The sequence below is a fragment of the Neltuma alba genome, unplaced genomic scaffold (genome assembly GCF_004799145.2).
Source record: "Neltuma alba isolate B1F8T4 unplaced genomic scaffold, ASM479914v2 tig00011487_pilon, whole genome shotgun sequence".
NCBI classification, from domain to species: Eukaryota; Viridiplantae; Streptophyta; class Magnoliopsida; order Fabales; family Fabaceae; genus Neltuma; species Neltuma alba.
The window spans coordinates 219,826-233,763 of NW_021636156.1; the positions used below are offsets into that span (position 1 = coordinate 219,826).

Below are 13,938 nucleotides of genomic sequence, written 5' to 3' on the forward strand. Positions count from 1 at the left end.
ATTTTAGATAAGACTATACTCATTTACTATAAATAACTAACTCAAGTAATTTTTTTAGTATTTATAAATTAATTATCTAATTCTTATACTGAGAACTAAAGTAGTTTGTATTATTTTTATAAACATATTTTTTACTTAAAATCATTACATGGGTAGCAGGTATTCATCAATTTTGCAGGGTGTTACGCAACTCAAGGAACTCATTTTCACACAATTTTAAATCAAGGAACACTGTATAAAAGATCAAACCATTTTTTGACGTCATCATAATACAATTATAATACATCTGTAACAATTATTGAAAGCTATATACGTTTTACGAGTTATAAATAATACTATTTTCCTATCTTTAATGTAGAATTATTTGACTAATTCAATAGATTAAGAGAGTTTATTAAGTTTTTTTTTTTAATAAATATGTGTTATTTATTTGTAATATATATATGTTATCTTTCCTATAATATCCTTGTTAATTATGTGTATTAGTTATAACTGTTATTTGATTGAACTTTAATATGTAGAACTATTATAAAAATTATTTTGAAAAAATAGATAAAATGAATTGAAGTTTTATATTTAAAACCAAATTAAATACTACATCCAGTCCTAATTATAAGAGCTAGTTCGCTAATTTGAGGAGATTAAGGGAAAAAGTTAAGTTAGTTATTTGTAACAGATAGGTGTTGTCTTTCTTAAAATATCCTTACTAATCAAGTATATTGGCTAGAACTACCATTGTTAGAATGATTACTTTGAGAAAAAATACATAAATATGTGAGACAAAGTAGATTGGGGTTTTATATCTGTGATCAAAATAAAAGTCAAATAAGATCTTATATTAAGAATCGGAAATAGTATTAAGCTAGCTTTTATATCAATATAGTATGATTCATTTTGCATTCTTACAAACAAAGGTTGTCATTGCAAATTCTCCCGGATCACAAGAATTACGCACAACATATATAATTATTTAGGGATAATTACAATTAGGTCTTCATAAAAAAAATAATTATCTTAAAATCCATCAACAAATGAAGAGCAAGAAATAATGAGTTTCAAAATAGAAAATAACAACATGTTTTAGTTTGTCACTTGTTATTCAAATTTTTAGTAATTAAATTTTTTTCTCGGAACCTCTTGATAATTCTTCATTATTTAATTAATACTCCTCGGTCCTAATTATAAGACCCAATTGACTTATTTGGAAAATTGAAGTAAGTTAAGTTATTTATAATAATAAGTGTCATTCCTAAAATATCCTTGCTAATTAAGTATATGGCTAAAATATCATTATTAGAATGATTATGAAAATGCATAAATATAAGAGACAAAAGGATTGTCATTAGGACCAAATAAAAAGTCAAATTGGTCTTATAATAAGGACCGGGGAAGTATCTGTCATGAAAATCGAAAGATGAGGAAGTGCCAATGCATCACATAAATTAAAATTGTAGCTCATCATTAGCTGACGAGAAATTTATGTGTGGGTAATTTGCCTCATTGTAGCCAAAGAGAGATTTTTTGCCAGATCTACTCTACAACCCTTCTAAATTTTACCTAAATATGAGATTGAGAATTTGACCTTTCGTATACCGTTGGGTACGTGAGCTTTGTCCGTTGGGTGAATAATGTGAAAAGTGGGAAAAAAAAATAAAGAGTTATAATTAAACGATAAAATAATAATATTATTAAATTATAAACAATAATACTCGAAAAACAAATTATTTGCATATTTGATGATCATCATCATACTGTCCCTGCAGGTGGCAATGTAACCATCTGACTCCTCATTCCAATACCCGCCCGTTTGGCCATTAGTTACATTCTCCAGCTAATCAACTTTTTTTTTGGGCAGATACAAAATCATGGTTTTAAAAGTGTTTTTACAGTATACGAAATAAATATGTAGAGATTTATCTTGATTTACAGAAAAGTACTTTTCAAAGCACTTCTAGAATTAGGCAAACACTCCCTCCAAAACTAATTTCCCTGTATAATTAATCATCTTGTGGACTTGCAATATTTGATATGTTTGTTTAATCGAAGCCTTTTTCTCCTGCCAACGGAAAAAATGACATGTTTGATCTCAATTCATTCGCTGTTCTTTAGTATAATCAAGTTTCATGATTTAAATAGTTCCTATCAATCATTGCAGGTTTACATTTAATAATATCACATTATAAAAGTCTTAACTGTCATCGTTTACTGCGGGAATACAAAAATTAAATAACTAATTTCATGCCTTGTCGGGGAAAAAAAAAACCAATTTCATGCAGATCAATTAAGTTAATTAAGTCATCTTCTTATAATAAACAAGTGTTATCTTTTTAAAAGGAAACATCTTATTTAAATCCAACTAAAATATTAAAATTTAAAATTAAACCTATATTTTGAACAAATCCCTAATCAAACTAAGATGCTTAATTAGGGATTTATAAATATCATTAAAAAATCTAGAATACCTCCTGGTTATAATATTAGTTGTTATCTTTATGCTTTTCTTTCTCATAGATTTCTTTTCCTGATTTTTTTTTTTTGCTGAATTCTCCTGAGATTTGAAAATAATAAATCTTCAGTAGATGATAAGAAATTATAACACAGTATTTGATTCTCATTAATAATTATGCCAACACCCTCATCTACATAACAATGTAGTTCACTGTTAGATTTTAATTTTGGATGGGTTTAATTTTTGCACAGTTTTATGTTTAATATTGATCAATCCTCTACATGCTTAACAATGCACACGCGCACACAAATTTTTTGTTAAACACGCACAGGTTTTTAATAGAACACACGTACATTTTAAGAGCGGAAAACTTATTCAAACAACGAACTTTTTATGAATTTTTTAGGATGCTGGAATCAATAGTGTTATGATTTGTTATTTTCATATTTCAGGAAAATAATTTGTAAGAAAAAAATATAAAAGTAACATATTATATTTTAATTATAGAGGGGTATTTTGGACTTTTAATAATATTCATAATTCTCTAGTTAGGCTTTTGGTCTCATTAAGAACTTGTCCAAGATAAATGCCTGATTTTAAATTTTAATATTTCAATTGGATATAAAAAGGATTCTCCCTTTTTGAAGTTTAATAATTTTTACCGAAAATTATCATTATTAATGAAAACCGTCGTTAACATAACTGTTTAAAAAAATAACAAATTTATAGGATAAAGTTAATTGATGCCTTGTATTTGGATAAAATAAATATTCCTCCCGTATTTATGACTTAATTTGAGAGTAAATATTGATTTTGTATGTAAAATATAATTAATTTGAAATGTTGAATAAATTAATTACGTTGTTTATTTGTAACAAATGTGTGTTAACTTTTCTAAACTATCATTTTTAATTATGCATATTGGAACTAACTACCATTTAATAGAAACTCCTCGCCTCAATAGGTATATTTTGAAAAAAAATTATAATTTTTTTTTGATAAATATGAAAAAAATAGATTGAGATATTATATTTATAATAATTCAAATTCAATTTCCAACCAATTTTATATTAGTTGATTGGCAATTTGAGTGATAATAATCAGCATTTACTCACCAGGATGACAGTACTAAAAATAAATTTTAGTTTGTACGGTAATTTATAGTATAATATTTATTTGTTAACAAAGTTTATATTAAAGAATGATCGACTTTGGCTCTCCATATGTGCTGAAGCAAGAGTTGTAACCTTGTTGCCCATTCAACATGGTGAAAAAAACAAAATCAATTTCTAAACTGCAGAACATATAAAACATAAAGTATTTATCATGTCCCTGTGATTATTCAATTATTTATGCTTATTCAATAATTTCCTATACGAAGAACACACGCATAGTAAAATCACATTCTCATCATTTACTTTAGATATATTACCAAAAACCTTTTTTCCCAACTATCAAAATCCATATTATTATTTATTATTAGTGTACTATCTCAAATGTTTAATATAAAAACTAATTAAAAATTTAATCTTATCTTAAATATAAGACATCAATTTACTCTAATATTATTTATTTTGTCCTCAAATAATTTTTATAATAATTACACATTTTAAAGAGTTTTCATGAAGTATATTATGTTTATTATACTCGCAAATAACTAACTTAATTTAGTTTTTTTTTTATTTTTCTAATTTTCATTTATCTGTCCTGGAAAGCGAATGTGAACCTCAACGATTGCGAGCGTCGATAGTTGATTGCTACACGCGGGAAAGCAACAAAGCACCTGCGAGCGGTTGAAGGACCAAACACGTAAATCCGACGAAAATCGAAGGGCAAATTGTATAATTTAATTTCGGTATCCCCTTCCAAAACTGTATCCCGCGGTGCTAAAAGGCGAGAAAGTGCAGCACAGCACAGTTGCCACCTTCTCACCCCGATAAATATCTTCCTGAGTCGGTGAATTTGGCACTCTTTTCGCCCATATTTCTCTGCAAAATCTAGGGACAACCATGAATCGTCATCACGATCCCAACCCTTTTGAAGAAGAGGAGGTTAATCCATTTTCGGTAATTTTTCTCTTCCCTCTTCCAGTCGTTGATTTACCCGTAGTCTTTTTTTTTTTTTTTTAATTCTTCAGATCCAATACTCTCTTGACTCTAATCTCTGAGGTTGGGATTGTATGGTGTATGCGAATCATGAAGGAAGCGTCTAAGTGTCTTTTTGGTCATTATGAAGCTTTCAGCTAGAAATTATGGCGGGGTTTTGTTTTTTCTAATTATAGAAATCACTGGGTAACCGGTTCTTCGATTTCGACCTTTTAAACACAGTATAACTCTATCGTCAGAGCATTGCTTGCTTTGGCTTTGATAAAATTTCATTCTCTTGTTTGCCTGTTGAGACCGTGCACCGACTTTGCGGAACTTCCCGAAGGAAAACTCATATGTAGTTGTATTTAGAGGTATCAGATCAGTAAATATAATGTATATGATTTCAAAACTGTGGCGTTTTCGGAGCCACCCGATTGGTGAAAGAACGTACTGGATTAAGGGGGGGTGCTTGAACTGATTCCTGGCTGCTCAACTGAGCAGTGGATAGGCAGATGGTGGTGATTCTGCTCCAATTTCATCATTGATAATGTTTACAGGAATTGGAATGGAATGGGACTTTGTACTTGACAGTAATAGAGAGGGACGAAATATTAGGGGCAGCCCATTGTCCACGCCGAAAGAAATGGTTCCCTTCACTACATTTTTCATCCAATTCACATCACTGCAGATCTGAACTGTTAAACCGAAGTTCTTTCCTACTTGAGTCTCTAATTTAATGCCTAAACATGGAAATTTATACTTTATAGGCATCAACAGAAAATATTTCCTCATTAAAGTTCGGATAAAATATGGTCTGGTATCTGTTGGTTTGGTCCAACTCTACTTTGGTATTGGTTGATCTAAAGGGTTGTAACGAGTGGTGCGAAGTTTAAACAGTCGTTATTCACTCTTTGATTAAGAACAGCATGAGGAATGCTCGAGACACAGAAAAGTTTTGCAATGTATCCAAATTTCAAGCCCAAGTTCCCCAATTTGGCCATAATTTGTTTTTAAGAACCAAACTTTCTGAACTAAAATAGTGATTTCCCAGGGAAGTTGATCATTTGGACAAAATTTCAGTAAGATGCGGTGTTGCGTGAGGCAAATTTGAGATAATAATTGGTCAGGGGGAATTTCAACATTCCCTGAACGGGAAATTAGAAATTTATGGTGAAACTGAGGATAAAATTAGAGGTTCCATTTTAGGGGCAAAATTTGAGGAGTATCAAATTGCATGTGTTGAATTTGGAATCGCCATTAGTTGAGGAAGGAATTTCGATATTCAATACTTATAACTTGGGAATTTGTACTTCAAAGGCAAAAATGGAGACAATATTTGCTAATATTGGTTTATCAAAATGTGAAAGAAAACATGTGAAATGGAAAAGGGTGTGCTGATAATATTTACACTGAAATTGGGAATTAGCCGCAAAAATAAAAAACTGAAAATATGTTTGTTAGTCTTGTTTGTTCCTAAAATAAATAATGCTCACTAATCAAATTAGGCTGGCCAGTAACATTTGATTCAAGTAAATATGATTTAACTCTTTATTTTTGATAAGGTGTCATTTCAGTGGCAAAATTTTTTTGGTTTTGTTATGGTATTAAGCATCCGCTGTTTGTTCTGGAAGCATTGACATTGAGTAATTTATCATGGTATGTGGTTTACGTTCTATTTTGTTGGGAAAATATTGCAGAATGGTGCTGCTGCCCCAGGATCAAAATCACGTATTCCACCACTGGCATCTGAACCACTGGGTTTTGGTCAAAGATATGATGCGACAGTTGATATTCCATTAGATAACAAGAATGTAATGATGTTTGCTAATTTGAAGAATTTTTATGGTGTTTTTTTTTTTTTGGCCCCGTCAAGCTGATCTATTCTTTTTTCCCCCTTATTATTATTATTTTTTAAATTTATGGTGCATCCATAGGACTCCAGGAAAAAAGAGCAAGAACTAGCAACTTGGGAAGCAGATCTAAAAAGGAAAGAAAAGGTGAGCTCCTTTTTTTGTTTTGATAGGTCACATTTTTTTGGATTATAATTATATCATTTTTATTTCTGAATTCATCGCCCAATGCTTACATTGTCTTACTGCCTACAGTTGTAAGTTCTTGCTTATGTTCTGCTGTTCCCTTTGTATACGTATTGGCATCTTTTAAATACGACTACTTCTCTGCTGGTTGGGGGGGGGGGGAAGAATATTTCTTGACTATTTTGAAATGTTTATGCAGGATATAAGAAGGAGAGAAGAAGCTCTTTCTCAAGGTTGCTGATAAGACTATGACAGACGACCTTTTCAATTAACTTATTGGTTTTCTGAAATTGTATTGACTGCTGAGTCAATAGCTCATTTTAGTTATCCTTTTAACCTTTCTTCCAAAATATGTTTATCAGCTGGTGTTCCCGTTGATAATAAGAATTGGCCTCCATTTTTTCCAATCATTCATCATGATATTGCCAATGAGATACCGGCTCATGCTCAAAGGATGCAATATTTGGCTTTTGCAAGTTGGTTAGGTATGGGGACTTAATTGATTAGTTTTTTCATTGCCGATAGATGCTGTCCCTAGAAACGGTTAGTTGCAATTCTGTTTGAATTGTGTCCCTCCATTCATTCAACTTGGTTGAAACGTGACAGCCTTTTCATAGTACAAGCTTCGATTTGAATTGCAGTATTAGAGTTCTTGTTCATTTTCTATGAAATCTTTATCTAGTTGTCTGTGTAACATTATCATTTGCAATGTGCTTCTGTATTTCTGACGAATTGTTTGACGTTCTCCTTTTCCATTTAACGATAATTTGTGGCTGTTTGTTTATACTTTTTACTCATTAGATATTAGAGTTATATTATAGTATATTATAGTCTATAATATTCCACCACACAATTTTTCTCTCATTTTGATTCTTTTTTTTACTGACTATTTAATGACTTCTTTCAGGAATTGTTCTGTGCCTGGCTTTTAATGTAGTTGCTGTGACTGTGTGTTGGATTAGAGGCGGTGGTGAGCGAGCTTTCTTTCTCTCAATGCTTTTAATATGTTTGGGTACTTGTTAGGCCTCTGGTTTGTGCTGTGATTAGGATCCTTAGATGAGTGTTTTACAATGTGCAGGGGTTAAAATTTTTTTCCTTGCTGTGATCTACATGTTACTTGGAGTCCCCATGTCATACGTGCTTTGGTACAGACCCCTCTACAATGCTGTGAGGTAAACTCTACTACTCTAGTGTTGCTTCCTTTTCTTTACTATCATTTTAAATTCGTAAAAGCGTCAAGGATTTAGGACTATTATTTGTCTAATGGTACCTCTTGCCCCTTTAGTAACAGGCGTAGAGAATAGTAACGGATTTATAGCCACCCATTATACATGATGAAATATGTATAGCTGGAAAGATGGAAAGAAAAATATCAAAAGGCCTTGGGCAGTAGTCTTTGTATATTCAATGAAAGATTATAGCAGTGGCTTGAACTTAGAGAACAAGAATACTGCATGTTGATGGCATGATTCTCTCTGATATGCAGGACAGATAGTGCATTCAAGTTTGGTTGGTTTTTCCTGATTTACATGGTATGTGAATCTATTCCTTACTGCTGGCACACTAGTGAGCGAGTAATGTGTTAATTCTTCTGTTAATTGCCTTGGCATGATGCAGCTGCATGTTGCGTTTTGTGTCTTTGCTGCTATTGCTCCTCCAGTTGTGTTTCATGGAAAGTCATTAACGTAAGTTCTGTTTTACCAAGTACAAATCCTATTTTCGAGTTTCCTTAATTGAAGTTCCAAGTTGTTAATCACTATCCGGTTGAGTGTAATTTCATAATGAAGTATGCCTCAAAAGGCCCAGGAAAAAAGGAGGGGGGAATGAAATACTAAAGCACATATTTTCTGTTTAAATTGAATTAATTCTTTTAAAATTTCAGGGGTATTCTAGCAGCAATTGATGTCTTCTCAGACCATGTATTGGTTGGGGTAAGTTGTATTTGATGCATCATTTGAATTATGTACAGCTCAGTATTATCAGCTCTGAACTTATGTCACTAATCTACATGTTTATTGTTGTTCAAATATACTGCACAAAATAAAGGGAAGCTTGTTTCTAACTGATGCATTAATCTTGAAAATTGTCGGGACAAATTAGATGCACTTACTAACGGGGTAATTGGTAAAAATAAGAATAATATATTGCATGTATGTTTACAGATTGAAAAACCGTGAAGGCTGTTAGCCTTTTGATAAAACCTCCATGATATTTTTTGTTTTATATAAATTGAGATCTAGCAAAGCAGTGAAAAGTTCCCTACTTATGCTGAAGTTCTAATCAAATTCAACCACTGTTGTTTGTACCGATTTGACTGATATTATTGCAGAGATAGCTATGCATCATGGATAAATCCAATGCCTAGGTTACAAGTCCTACACTCTTGAATCACTAAATCTGTTTCCAAAAGGATCACAGCCCTAAACCACGTGAGATTGGCCAAAAAAACGAATCCTAGAATCTTCCTTCACAAAGTTAGGGGTTAGGACAAATTTTGGCCTTGTTCTAGCGTGGCCCATTGGCACAATCATTCTATTCTAGAAGAAGATGGGTGATTTGGTCCCTCCCCGCCATGGCTTTCAGTAGGAATAGAATGTAAGGTAATTTGTAATTTAGGATTGTGAAAGGCCGGTAATTGATTCAGTTCATGGGTGATGCAGTTAAAGAAAAAAAAAAAAAAAGATTCCCCTGATTTTTGATATATGGAGTATAGATCGATATTGCTCGGTTAAGTTAGTAATAAAATCATAAGTGGTTTAAAGAAACAAGGTTTTGCATGTTTGTGCCAATCTTGATTGTGTAACTAGCACGAGTCCTTGGGAGAACCGCATCCCAAATCTACTTGTTGGAGTTGGAAAACCCAAGGTCTTATATAAGGCCTCTCTTTCAAGGAATCCCACCCGATGGGGGACTTATCTCAGATTGATATTATTGCAGATATTCTATTTGGTTGGATTCGCCTTGTTTTGCTTGGAGACTCTCCTTAGTTTGTGGGTGCTTCAGGTGAGGAATCAAACACCTGTATTTGTTTTGCATTGCCCGTTTTATCTTGGTTCTTGTTTTCGGGACAAATGATAATTGTGTTAATGTTCTAATTTCCTTCTTTATCAGTACGTCTTCATCTTCCTCTCTCTGCTTCTTGTCAATCTCTAGGGCAATAATACCTTGATGTAGTTGAAACCCCCCCCCTCCTAAATTCTGGGTAGCACGCAGATAAGCATGTGGGCTGAAATAAATGTTAGCATGCTTTAAACTAGGATTTCGGCACAGATGTTCTGGTTATGGTAAACACTTGGATGAATCGATTTATATGTTGAGCACAGGTTCAAGCGTTAAGAATCATGCGGAGATGCTTTAGAATTATGGCTAAATAAAAGAAAGGACCCTTTTACCTTAACTTGGAGTGCTGAGGCATCCTTATTCCATATGGAGAAAAGTTGTAAAAAGAAATTACGAAGGCTTTATTTGTGATCTAGATTAAAAACTTAGAATTGAAATACGTCTTGGCTGTATTTTGCAAAGGAGTAATAGAAGTTGGAAGAATCGTAGTCGTACAAAAGGCTATGAGATACAATAGATACGTCTGTTGACACTGCATTGAAACAAATTGGAACAACCTTCAGCAACCTCTATTTTGTATTCTAGGCTTGCTTGAACTTTCCGATTGTACTCAAGCATGCAATTTAGTCCCTCTAGTAGTATGGTTTGGATGTTTTAAACTAACATCCTCTTCTGATGATATTTGTCTATTAGATTAGAATACTACAATATGACGTTTATTTGCAGTCTGTTCTCAGCAACTTGACTTACTTAGATATTGACATATTGTTAAGAAATCTACTTTCAACAATATTCATAACGATTTTTTTTTGGTCTTCTCTTTTTTCTGTGTGCAGAAAGTCTACTTGTATTTCAGGGGGAACAAGTGAGATTTTCTTCTTCAAGGTGTGCAGTGGGCTTTTAGATCGTCAGTCACATACTAAGTGGCTCGTATATTCTTTTTCTTTCTCCTCCCCCCCTTATGATATCTCCCTATCTACGGCTTTTAGATCAGAGTGTTTAGTGTGTCTTCCTGTGGATGTGTGACTCCAATCTCCCTTCCCTTTGACTGATTCTTTTTGCTTTTTGGTAGCATAGTGGCATCCGGATTTTTTTTTTTTTTCCTTCGATCATTGAAATATATATTGAGTGAAACAGAAGATCCCGTGGTTTTGATATGCTTCTTCATTAACGCGCCTCTCAATACTTACAGACTATGGGATTGCACTATCTTGTAGTGAGATGAGTCATAGTCTACATTTAAAATATTTAATCTGTAAATTTTTCAATAACAAATTTGTTTTTCTAGAAAGTGACAGTTATAAAATTATTTTAAATTCTATATGTATTTAAGTGAGTTTAACATGTAAAAGTACGTTTAAATAATGAGTTTGATATTTAATAATTTGAATCACTTTAAACTAATGTTACATGCTTGCATTAATTATGTCAATTGATCATGAGTAAAGAGCGTACAAGTGATTTTAGTTTTCGAGCAATATCTGGGAGAGAAGAGTATTGGGCCGCATCTGACACGTGTTTTTCTGTATCCCCTCTTATACCCGCTCTCTCTAACCCAGATCCAAACTGCAATGAAGATGACATGGGTATCGACTTCTGTTGGATTTTTTTTTAAAAAACTTTTTCTTCGTGGAAAAAAAAGCACGTCAAAACTGGTCGTAATTGGGTCAGTGCCTTGTAAGCTTTTTCCTTGCCAGGAAGGTTGGCGATAACTGTGACTCGTGTGTGGCCCCAAAAAAGCAAAAAAATAAAACTTGGAGTTAACATTGAAATATTGCTTCTTAATGCTCATATGATGAGAAATAGAAATGCATTTCAAAGGGATCAAGTGCTTTCCCAACAAATTAATCTATCACTTGTTGGTAATTTTCTGTTGGCCAGCAACAATAAACAAGCAAAAGACTATAACCAGGAATCCACTTATTTATTAAAAATGTCAAAATGTTATTAAATTTTTGTGGGATTTAAGCTAATAAAGTCAACGGCATTGTACTTTTTTAAAATAATAATATTTATACGTTTACCCGTGGAACTCCAAAGGTGAAAGACTCCAAATTGACCAAAGTGGTAAAACCCAAAACAAAGAAGCGAAAAAGTTGGGAGAAGGCAGGCAGGATAACTGTATCACTCAAAAGGTCAAATTCAAAGGGACTTTTGTTTTGTTTGCCCTTTGACTCACAGTTTTGTAGCCTTAAGTTTTGGTTCCATCCGCCACCCTTTGCTTTGCCCTATCATTTGCCATAATCATTGTGTTTTTTTTTATTTTTAACGTAACTCTTTGGTCTCTTGTATTATTTGGCTAATTTTCAGTATTATTGTTGTTTAGATATTTTTTAAGATTCCCTCTTGTACCCGCATAAATCATACTTGAAAACGCGTCTTTTGTGCTACTTACTATTGTATTCTCTTCCTATTTTTATAAAATATTATATTTTTACCTGATTTTTTATAAAATAATATCACGAATTGGAATTTGCATGGTTGACTACTCGTCACGCATCATTTTTCTAGATTCGTTGTTCGATATTTTCATAGGCCCATAATCATTCGCTTTATTTTTTATATATATATATATATATATTGGTAAAAAGATGAAAAAAAAATATGGGGTTAAGCCGCTAAGGTAAATCCAGCACTCAAAAGTATTTTTTCAGATATATCCAGAATCCAGCATCTTGAAATATTTTTTCAGATGTATTTAGCACCTTAAAATATTTTGTGGTGCATCTAGCATCTTAAAAAATATTTCTATGTGCTAGATGTATCACAATATTTTGAAGTGTTGAATGCAGTTTAACTCATAAATATATTACATAAAATAAAAGGATTACATTAAGAACTAAGAAGTCCTGACAGCAACTGAAAAACATAATTAATTGGGTAATGGTATACGTAGGTATCTGCTCTCCTTTTTGTCACCGTGAAAGAAATATTCATAAATAATATTTTTCAATTGATTTAAGTGAGGCCTGACTCTATCGTAATCGCATCACTCAGGCGTGCACCGACTTAAATAATAATAATAATAATAATAATAATAATAATAATAATAATAATAATAATAATAATCCGCAGTTGCAAAATAATACGGTAATGAAGAGGAAAAGTGATTGGTTCGTTCTAAGCCCTTGTACTTTGTTAATTAAAATTGAAGTGATCAATTTCGATAAATATAAAATATGATGTATCATTCACGCAGCTAGATTGATCATATTCTGCCCTAATTTCTCCATTAAACCTTTTTAAAATTAAAAGAATATAAATTAATTCTTTAATTCACCCAAAAGTTAAAAATGAACAACGCAATCACGTAACCGTTTTTTATTTTAATTAAAATGCACTTGGGCTGTGATAATGGCTTTGCAGCGTGGTCAAAGGATCATGGAGCCTAAATAAATGTAAGCGATTGCGTCATGCACAGACAAAAGTCAAAAGAAAACTTGGCTTATAACACTTAAAAAAAAAACAAGTTGCTCCTAAAAGCAGACATATAAATGGAACATGCTACATCTAGTTCTTAATATAAGAATTAGTTGACTAATTTAAGTAGATTAAAAAAAAATTAGTTAATTTTGTTATTTATAATAAATATGTTTTGTATTACCTAAAATATCATTACTATTTAAGTGTTATTTGATTAAAGATTTAACATGTGCAGCTGCTACGAAGGATTATCATAAAAATAAATAAATAAATAAATATGAAAGACAAAATAAATTAAAATTTTAGATTTAAAATTAAATTAGTTATTATATTAAGACTGAAGGTAGTATATTCTTTCAAGTTTCAACTCAGTAGACAATATTAATTTTTTTAAAAAAATAAGAGTTTATACATTCCTTCAGCTCTGAAGGAACATTATATGGTTCATTTTTTAAAAAAATTAGATTTAACACGAGGTTGTATAATTGTGTAGTGTTTGAATTCAACTCATTTATAAATTCAAATAATTGTTAAATGGCATGATTGATTGTTGGGGAAATCACTGAAAAGTCCCTATGTATAAAATTTATTGATCACAAGACCTCGAATTCAAATACCGACACCTTTTTATGTATGAAATTCTAAAAAATACTGATATTTTGTGATGTCTTAAAATAATATATTATTTGACAGTATTTGACTTGTTGGCACTTGGAAGAGGAAGAAAGTTGGGAATTGTGGTGATGAGAAGCAATTGAAGCATATTCCTCAAGTAACTCACTGACGTCATCCTTTTTTGCTGATGTCAATTATTAGCCTTTTATGACTACTTTGCTGAGATGTGGTCCTTCATCAGACCCTCATCTTCAAGGAGCCAATATGT

The 13,938-nt window shown here is 31.9% G+C and overlaps 1 protein-coding gene across 2 annotated transcripts; it reads left to right on the plus strand.

Moving 5' to 3' along the window:
- Positions 1–4,330: 4,330 nt before the first annotated feature.
- Positions 4,331–10,877, plus strand: LOC114714162 (secretory carrier-associated membrane protein 4). 2 transcript variants are annotated; one of them, XM_028898868.1, is made up of 12 exons: positions 4,334–4,515; positions 6,234–6,347; positions 6,471–6,533; positions 6,772–6,805; positions 6,935–7,057; positions 7,480–7,542; positions 7,651–7,744; positions 8,059–8,104; positions 8,190–8,257; positions 8,455–8,503; positions 9,510–9,575; positions 10,469–10,877. In XM_028898868.1, exons 1-12 carry the CDS (start codon positions 4,459–4,461, stop codon positions 10,499–10,501), a joined length of 810 nt encoding a protein of 269 aa, XP_028754701.1. In that variant the 5' UTR covers positions 4,334–4,458; the 3' UTR covers positions 10,502–10,877. The 2 variants fall into 2 exon arrangements, with proteins under 2 accessions (XP_028754702.1, XP_028754701.1); XM_028898869.1 differs by lacking the exon at positions 9,510–9,575 and having other exon boundaries at positions 4,331–4,515.
- Positions 10,878–13,938: the final 3,061 nt, after the last annotated feature.